This window comes from Condylura cristata, unplaced genomic scaffold, assembly GCF_000260355.1.
Source record: "Condylura cristata isolate star-nosed mole 26May11 unplaced genomic scaffold, ConCri1.0 scaffold00006, whole genome shotgun sequence".
Lineage (NCBI taxonomy): Eukaryota > Metazoa > Chordata > Mammalia > Eulipotyphla > Talpidae > Condylura > Condylura cristata.
In genome coordinates, this window is record NW_004567107.1 from 65,761,616 (window position 1) to 65,771,106 (window position 9,491).

The following is a 9,491-nucleotide window of genomic DNA, read 5'->3' on the forward strand; positions in this document are numbered from 1 at the left end:
GAAGTGGCTTAAGCTTCTTAGTGCAGTGCTTTAACCCGCTGCGCCACCAGGGAGGGCCCCTCTTTTGCCCTTTATAAATACTCTTTTGCCCTTTATACTTTCCTGTTAAAGAATCAGATGAAAGGAGTGTTTCCTTCTGTTGGTTGTAGCAATGTAACAATAAGGAAGGGATAGAGCTCATTATAAAGTAAAGCCAGGGTACTTAAGAAAATATAAGCCACTATATAAAATCAAGTAACAAGTTTGCAATTAAAAATTGACATTTTTATACAAAACCAATGAACTAGAAGAGGAAAACTATACCATTTTTAGTCATAGAAAAAAAATTTTATACCTAGGAAAAAACTTAACAAAGAAGGTGATAGATAACGAATTATAACAATAAAATATTGATTAAAAGAAATAAAAGGAGAAATAGAATTGAAGAGATATTTTCTGCCCATGGATTAGAAGAATTAATATTGTTCAGGATGGTTCAACATCCAAAAATCAATTAATGTAATCCAACACATTAGCAAAAAGAAAAATAAAAACCATATAATCATATTAATAGATGCTGAGAAACCATTCTACAAAATACAACATCTATTTATGATAAACTTCTCGGGATAGAAGGAACATGATAAAGCCATATATGACAAACCCATAGCCAGTGTTATTCTCAGTGGTGAAAAGCTTAAAGCCTTTCCTTTAAGATCAAGAACAAGACAAGGATCTCCAGTCTCATGACTCTCATCACTGCTTTTTAATATAATACTGGAAGTCCTAGCCAGAGCAATAAGATGACAGAAAGGCTTACAAGGAATCCAAATCAGGAAAGAAGAAGTAACTGCAAACTACTGTTTGCAGGTGACATGATATTAAACACAGAGAACCCTAAAAACTCCACAGAAAAACTAATTACAATAATAAACCAGTTTAGTAAAGTGGCAGGATACAGCATCAACACACAAAAATCAGTAGCCTTCCTAAAGGCAATCAATCTGAAGAAGAAAAAAATTAAGAAAACCATCCCATTTATAATTGAAACAAAAAAAATCAAACACCTGGGAAAAAACAGGGAGATGAGTGACCTATAAAAAAAATTATGAAACATTATTAAAAGAAATAGAAGAACACACAAAGAAATGGGAAGACAGCCCCTGCTCATGGATTGGAAGAACTGACATTATTAAAATGGCCATCCTACCAAAAGCAATTTACAGATTCAATGCAATCCCCATAAATATCTCAATGACATTCTTCAAAGAAATAGAACAAATATTGATGAAATTCATATGAAGCCTAAAAAACTTAAATAGCCAAAGCTCTCCTGACTAAAATGAAGGAGAATGGAGGTATCATACTACCAGATTTCAGTGGAGGTATCATACTACCAGATTTCCAGAATAATTAAAACCAAAACAGACACAGCCTAATGGAACTGGATAGAAAGTCCAGAAATAAAGCCACACATACATGGACAATTAATCTTTGATAAAGGTGAAAAGAATATGCAATGGAAAAAGGACAGTTTACTCAACAAGTGGTGCTAGGATAACTAAACCACCACATTCGAAAGAGTACAACTAGAATATTACCTCACACCATACACAAAAATAAACTCAAAACAGGTAAAAGAATTAACATAAGAGACCTAAAAACATTCAATATATAGAAGAAAATTTAGGTAAAACACTACAAGACATATATCGGAGTAACATCTTTAAAGACTCATCCCTCAAAGCAAAGAAAGTGAAGGAAAAGCTAAATAGCTGTACAGAAAAAGAGAAAATAACCAAAACAAAGAGAAACCCTACTGACTGGGAGAAAAATTTTGCACTCCATACAAATGATAAGGGACTGATTGCAAAGGTATACAAAGAGCTCACATGACTCAACAAAAACAAAGTAAACTACCCAGAAAAAAGGGGGCAGAAGAGCTAAAAAGACACTTTTCCAAAGAAGAAATGAAAATGGCCAACAGGTATATAAATTTTTTTCAACATCCCTTTGCAACAATTTTTTTGCAACAATATGGATGGAACCTAAGAGGACTCTGCTAAGCAAAGTAATTTGGAAGGAGAAAGATAAATCTCAACACTATTTCACTCGTATATAGAATACGAAAAAACAAAACAAAGGAACAGACAAAATGAAACCAACCTGGACCCTAGAAATGTGACTGCAAAAAAAAAAAAAAAAAAAAAATGAGGCTGCCAGAGGTGAAGGGGGTTGGCAGTGCAGCAAGGTGGGAATTTAATAGACAACAGTGAAGAGTTATGTGTTGTGGGTGTAGTGTGGTAACATACATCTTAAGAGGTGTGAACCTGTACCTCTCAATCATATGCAGTGCTGTAAACAAGCATTACCTCAATAAAAAAAATGCAATTTAAAAAAAGAAAAAAAAACATTGATGAAATGGACTTCATTAAAATATAAATCTTCTACTCTTCTAAAGATTCATTAAAAAAATAAAGACAAATCTTGGCCCTCCCTGGTGGCACAGCGGGTTAAAGCACTGCACTGAGAAGCTAAAGCCACTTCCGCATGATTCCTGCCTGCCGGGGAGGTGACCACATGGCGGCAGACCTCTCCTGGCCAGCCTGCTGCTCCCCTCAGCAGTGTACTTCGTTGATCTGCCTGTTTTGCCCCCCACTCTGTCTCTGGTGAAGCCTCTCACCGCCCCTGAGTCTTGGCCAGTACCCTAGTTCTGTATGTACCAATAAATAAATCTTAAAAAAAAAAAAAAAGACAAATCTCATACTGTGAGAAAATAATTGCAGTAAGTATATGCTGGTTAATTTTATCTGTCCTCCTGTTTGAGAGCAGATTAGCCCAAATAACAAAATGTCATTTCTGGTTGGAAAAAAGATGTCATTATTCAAGAAGAGCTTGACTTGTGATAGACAAATAGTCATTGTGTTTTCAAGTCCAACTTGAATTGGCTCATATTATAAAAATAACTTTTTTGGGAATGGATTTGAGATTTGATTTGGAATATTTCATTTGCTGCTATTTCACACAGACACTGTAGGCAGAAAAAACAGCAGCCATGAACCCCAGAATTGCAAGATTCCCAAAAGTCAACATTCATTTCATCTGTTCTAGGAGAGCAAGTCAGTTTTGCAAAAGGACTTTCATGGCTTCTTTGTTTAGATTACCTGGATCAACTAGAAAATATTTAGGAATTCTGTCATCAAAGATTAACTTGTCGGTGGTATATTTTTGAAGACCCAGCCTGCCTAGTGCAATGGTTCTCTGAATCTTCTTCCGTATCTCAATAAGTGCCAGCTCGCTGGCATGCTGGAGGAGGATGTCATAAGGAAACGTGTGATCTGGAAGAGAGATCCCATACTGAGCCAGCCTCTTCCGGGATTTGGTGTGTCTCTCCACAGGAGAGAGGGAGCTGGTCAGTAAGCTGCGGTGGAGGATGTCAGTCATAGATGTTGGCTTCACTTCTCGTCTATCCACTGAGGCCTTGAAAACCGGCTGGAGATCTCCCACATCCGTTTTACTGATGGATGACATAGAAATCAGGTTTTGGATAAGCATTTTCTGTGCTTCTTCAAGTGAAATGCCCTGAATTTTCAGGAGATTTGATTTCTTTCTCTCCTTATTGAAATTCTCAACAGATGCATAGAGTTCTGGCAGCTATGGGGGTAAAAGAGGGATGTCATAAGATTGATCAAAATACAGTCATGCCCCAGACCCATGTGTGCTAGAGATTAACAAACAACCACAGAAATGGAAGCATCTATCTCTAGAAAACAGCTTCACCTAACTAAGCCAAATCAACAGTGGCAATCTGGACTACAGATCAAAGATCACATCACATTCTTCCAAAAGGCTATCCTTTTGACACATAAGCCCTTTGTTGTAAGTTCCTTAGACCTGGGCTCTCAAGTCTTTAAGATCTTTCCAACTCTAATATTCTGAGTCACAATGGAAAGAGGCAACTGTGGATTTGCTACCTTCATTTTGAGTAAGGCCACACTTCTTCAAAGGAAGAAGACAACACCAAAGCATTCTCCTGGTGTCCAAAGAGCTCAGAATGCTCAGAAATGCAATGTAAAGGGAACTGTGGTAGTCCTTATTCACTGGGCTATTTTACCAAAGCAAATAGTTACATATGGAGATGTTTGGAGATAGTCATGGGTAGAAAAGACAATAAATATCTAAAATAAGTATCCTTCTCTAGATAAAACCCTATATTGAGAGAATAATATTTTTTAGAGCCTTCTGGCTATTTTTAAAGATGAATTTATTAATGCATGGTAGAACTGGTGTAGACCAGAGGTGTGGGGGCGAGAAGACTCACCAGAGACAGAGTGGGAAATGGAACTGACAGATTGACTGAAATACACTGCTAAGGGGAGCCATGGGTGAGACAGGAGAGGTCTGCTGCACCATATGTGGGTCATCAGCCTGGTGGGGACCCAGGCTATAGTGGTAAGAGCACAGACCCTTATACCACCAAGGAGGTCCTCTTAGGTCATTTTTGGAAAGCGAAGGAGATCAAAATCTTGTGTGAGAGCCCAAATTTGTGTCATTTAGCCCAATTGAGTTTCCTTTACATTCTAGCCCATTCCACTGCAAGGGTAGTACACAGGAAGGCACTAAAGTTGACAAATGGCTCTTTAAAATGCTCTTTAAAATTACTATCATCAGAAAAACAAGCTAGCATTCATATTGACCTACCCACGGATGAGCTGCCTTTTGCTAAGATTAAAAAGGATATAAGTCATTGAAGTAAACTTTTATGTTCCCTATGACCACCAAGGTATGTCACTAAATATTTAATAGTTCATATTTTTCAAATTATTGGATATAGATTTTCTTGTGTACAATATTTCAGAATCAAGTACATACTGAATATTTAGCAGACTCTGTTGTCATATGGTGTTTAATTGGGTCCATGTCTCTATTAAGGAACATTGTGCTGGAATTTTATTCTCTAATTCCTAAAATATAAAGGAAGACAAAAGAAATGATCAAACATTTGGTAAGTTACAAAAGGGGTATTAAAACTTTTTAAATGCTCAGAAATTTTCTTCTTAATCTCAGTCTGTCAAGTTAATTGCATGCAAAAAAAAAATGCTTTCTCAGAAACATCTCAAGTTATTAGAGTACCTGTATATTTAGGCATTTACTGTTAGTGCAAAGACTTCTATATGAATTATTTATCTTTTGTTTTCCATATTTTGATCAAATCTCAGTTCATGTAAAAAAAACAAAAACAAAAACAATTCACCTATCTTCTTTACCAGAGTATTGTATTTTTGTTATTGAAATAAAAGGCAAACAGCAATAATAGCAACAACAAAAACAAATAACATTTTGAAATAATTTGCTTTGAGCCAGATACCAGTAGACATTTTACAAAATTATTATATTTAAATTAATACAGAACTCTATATATTAAAACATAACACATTTAAATAAAAATTAATACATATTTAAATGTTAAAACTGAATTTTATTTAATTCCTTTGTGAGGAAATAAAAGTGGCCACAGAATCTTTACCACAAAATCAGTGAAAGCTAAGTCTTTCCAATGTTTGACTCTGTTGGCTTGTATTTGGCTTTGACTGATAGCATGAAATATAAGTGTAAGAACAGGCCTTAAGAAGTCTAGGCCTTCCTTAAGAAGTTTTGCCATTCCACTTCATTAAAAATGTCTCTATATTTTTAAACATAATGCTATTGCACAGTTAATATACCTTGTACACCATGAACTTAACTTTTATTTGCTGTCTTGGAAACCCCCCCCTCCCCAAATATGTGTGACTCCTACCATTGTTATATTAACCTTATAGTGGTGTTCTGGAACAAAACCTGCAATATCGCCCAAGTGTACCTGTTGTGAACAGTAATAGTTAGGACCACATTTAGGTAAGTTCAGGAGGCTAGGGAGTATCCACAAGGACATAAATCAGCAAACTATACCACCCCTATATTTCCCATCTCCCCCATCCCCAAGGAACTGGGTGGGAGGTCCTCCAGAGGGCTTTTTAATTATTAGTCAACTATTTAATCCCTAAAGCTAGTGTTTTACCTAAAAACCTGCACATTAGAGCCTTCTAAGAAAACTGCTAATAACAAAAATTTGAACATACTTTTTTTAGTCACACTTTTTTTTTAAAGATTTATTTATTTATTCATACAGAACGGGGGTACAGGCCAGAGATGCCAAGGACGAGAGAATTCACCAGAGACAGAATGGGGAACAGAACAGGCAGATGGAGGAAGTACACTGCTGAGGGGAGCAGCGGGCGGGTCAGGAGAGGTCTGCCATGCCATGTGGGTCACCTCCAGGGCAGGCGGGAATCGAACTCATGTGGAAGTGCCTTAAGCTTCTTTGTGCAGTGCTTTAACCCGCTGCGCCACCAGGGAGGGCCATTTTTTTTAGTCACACTTTATTTTAAAAAAAGATTTATTTATTTATGCATAGAGACCTGGGGGAACAGGCCAGAGATGCAGGGCCGGTGAGAGGATTCACCAGAGACTGAGTGGGGAGCAGAACAGACGGTTCCACGAAGTTCACTACTGAGGGGGGCGGCGGGTCAGCAGAGGTCTGCCGCGCCATGTGGGTCGCCTGGAGGGGTGGAGGCTGGGATATAACTCGAGTGAAGCAGCAGCCAGCAGCCTCTCAGTGCTGTGCTTTAACCCGCTGCGCCAACAGAGAGGGTCTTTACTCACACTTTGAAACCAAGATAAGCAATTCCTTTGTTAGTTATTATTTTTTTTTTGTCAAAGCTTAAGAATTCACAAAGACAAAAAGCTTTTATGCCCTACATAAAAAATGGATTTCATAAATTTTCTGTACAGATCTTCTCTGCTCTATACCATCTTTGACCTTGTAAACCTTAGCAAACCTTGGCCAGCTTTAATATTAGTGTTATAAATTACTGAAAACCTCTACAAATTTAACATCTTTTCTCAAATTTAAATAGTTTTTTTTTTCATTCTGAATGCTTATTTAGGTCACAAATTGAAAAACATTCATCCTTAAAGCAATGAACTGTCAAATTTGAAACAGCACAAAAACTCTTCAAAGCATTATAAACTTTGAACTTAGCATACTTTCCTAAATTTCAGTGTTTACAGAAATCCCAAAACTGCTATAAGACTTGAAATGATTTAAAATAACAATTTTTCCCAATTCTTGACATAAAGATTGATAGTTTTATTATACTAACTTGTTTCATCCACATATACAGAATTATTTTTATTTAAGTTAATATATAATAATATTTACATATTTAAGTTAAAGTTTTTAATTTAGGATAGAAAGTACAGCTTAAGTTTTACAACAAAGAAAAATAAACAAGACAAAAATAGATTTACCAGTAAAAATGTTAATGTCTGTTCTTGATATAACATGTGGAAACTATCAGAAAATGACATCTTAATCTGATTGTCCAAATCATTAAAATATGCATGATTCAGTGCCATTTTTGTTGTTGTTACTACATTTGCTTTAATATAATAGTTTGTTTTTACATCATTTTGTGCATTTTTCCATCTCAGTTGTAATCCCCGTGGGCTTCCCATCACCAAATCACCCTGTGCCATCACCATAGTCCAATGCCCTCCCCATCCCCCCTCCCCTTTTTGATCCCATTCCCCACTCTACTCCTGTAAAATGTCTCTGGTATATGGTTGTTCATTATTATTCCCCACCCCACCCCGCCCCGTCGATTCAGTGCCTTTTAACAGAAATTCATTTGGTGGGTTCATAGATTAACATTTCTGAGAGCAGATCCAAGTCATTTTCATTCAAATTTTTGACATGGAATGCTAGGTGACCTGATTTCCACTTCGGAAGCGTATACTTGCAGTTTTGTAAAGATTCCACTCTGCCACACCTCCATATTGGGAGTGCCCAAAGCTCTGAAAATTCTGCATCCCCATGAAAAAGTGGCTTATTAATTGCTAATTCTGCCGATGTGGTGCCTATGCTCTAAATGTCACCTGGAGTGTAATAGTGCGCTAACCCCAGAAGAACTTCTAGAAATCTATGCCATTGTCACCAGAGTGAAATACACTCTGAGAGGTATTTCAAAAGCTCTGGCAAAGTAAAAATCAGCCTATTTGATTGTTTCAATCAATAGATTTTGAGGTTTTATGTCTGCGTGTAGAACTCTTGTAGAGTGAAAAAAGCATAATCTCTTGTAGGATTTGGTGCAAATAACAAGTGAAGAATCCATTAACTGATCAGGAAGGATATAAGTAGTTTTTGAGATCCATGAAAAGAAATTCGAAGAAGAGATATAACCTGGAATCTCACATAGACTGACTACATTTGGATGACTAAGTTCTTTCAGTGGGGACATTCCCTGAATTGCAGTACTAGGAACCCCTTCCTCTTCACTTTCTAGTCTGATTTTCTTCATTGTTACCACCTGGCCTGTAGTTTTGTGCCTACCCTTATATGTAACTCCATAGGCACCTTCTCCAATTTTCTCTATTTTGGCACAGTCTTCCATAATTAATCAACGAATATGGTAAATCCTGGCTTGTTATCCCACAGTGAAAGTGGCAGCCACAGTCACATTTTAACTTCCCAGAGCCAGCTTTGAAGTGAAATACCTCTGAGTTTGTAGAGAGGGTTGTTAAGTTTTGGATTTTGGAGAAGAGACTGTGGGTTTCTCCATGAATACATTTTCCAGTCTACCCTCTTTTCTGTTACTTTGTTTCCAACTAAACCATTTGTTGTTGAAATAACTAATTGCCTTTGTTTAAGATCAACTGTACATATTGAAACACATCATGGTCATGACTTATGTATTATATCAAAGAGCAATACAGACAGCATTTACAAAGATGATATCTTCAAAGCAACATTTATGAAATTTGTACTCATTTCATTGCAATGAGACTGACAACAGTGACTGGACACAAGGAAGCCTAGATTTTGTTAATTCTTTTTGCTGATCTACTATTGAGGACATCGCCCTCTTGTGGAAAGATTCAGATTCAGAATGCTGGAACAGATTACTAGACAAGGATGACATGCTTTCATTCCTTTTGCTAAAGAACTGATGAACTCTTATTCACGTCGCTACCCAGGAATTCCCACAGTAATTTCTAACTTTCCTAGAAGACACGGGCATCTCACAGGAACCCCTTTAAGTGCTGTTCATGTTTTCATTTATATTCACACCCAGCTTTCCACCCTTCCTTCCAGGTCAGAAGGAAAAGGCTCTGCTCACCTGGTGGTTAGTGCTCTCTTTCTCCCAAGATGGTATATTTTATCCTCTGTGTAAGTCTTGGGGAATATTTCCCTCTCGTTGGAGAAACAACTTTTTCCCCTGCTTTTCTTTCTCCATCACGCCCTTCAACCTCACTTTCCCAATGACTTCTTTCTTGCAAACATGTAAAATCTTTTCCATTGGGGGAAATTACAACTTCTTTTGATTCTGATACTACCAGTAATTTTGCAATATCTCTCTCTTTTACTTCTGTACTTTTTTTTTTTTCCAGTATTGTCTTGATCAAATCTTCAG

The 9,491-nt window shown here is 36.9% G+C and overlaps 1 protein-coding gene and 1 pseudogene across 1 annotated transcript in view; both read right to left on the bottom strand.

Annotated features, from left to right (window-relative positions):
• Positions 1-7,437, bottom strand: part of LOC105853186 (chromosome unknown open reading frame, human C9orf153) — a 10,906-nt gene extending 3,469 nt beyond the window's left edge. Inside the window, exons 1-2 of the mRNA XM_012721265.1 lie at positions 7,330-7,437; positions 3,468-3,633 (exon numbers count right to left, since the gene is read on the bottom strand). Of these exons, the coding sequence (XP_012576719.1) occupies positions 3,468-3,633; positions 7,330-7,437 (274 nt within the window). The remainder of the gene's footprint in view (positions 1-3,467; positions 3,634-7,329) is intronic.
• A 268-nt stretch (positions 7,438-7,705) lies between these two features.
• Positions 7,706-8,471, bottom strand: LOC101633315 (annotated as a pseudogene).
• Between the last annotated feature and the right edge of the window lie 1,020 nt (positions 8,472-9,491).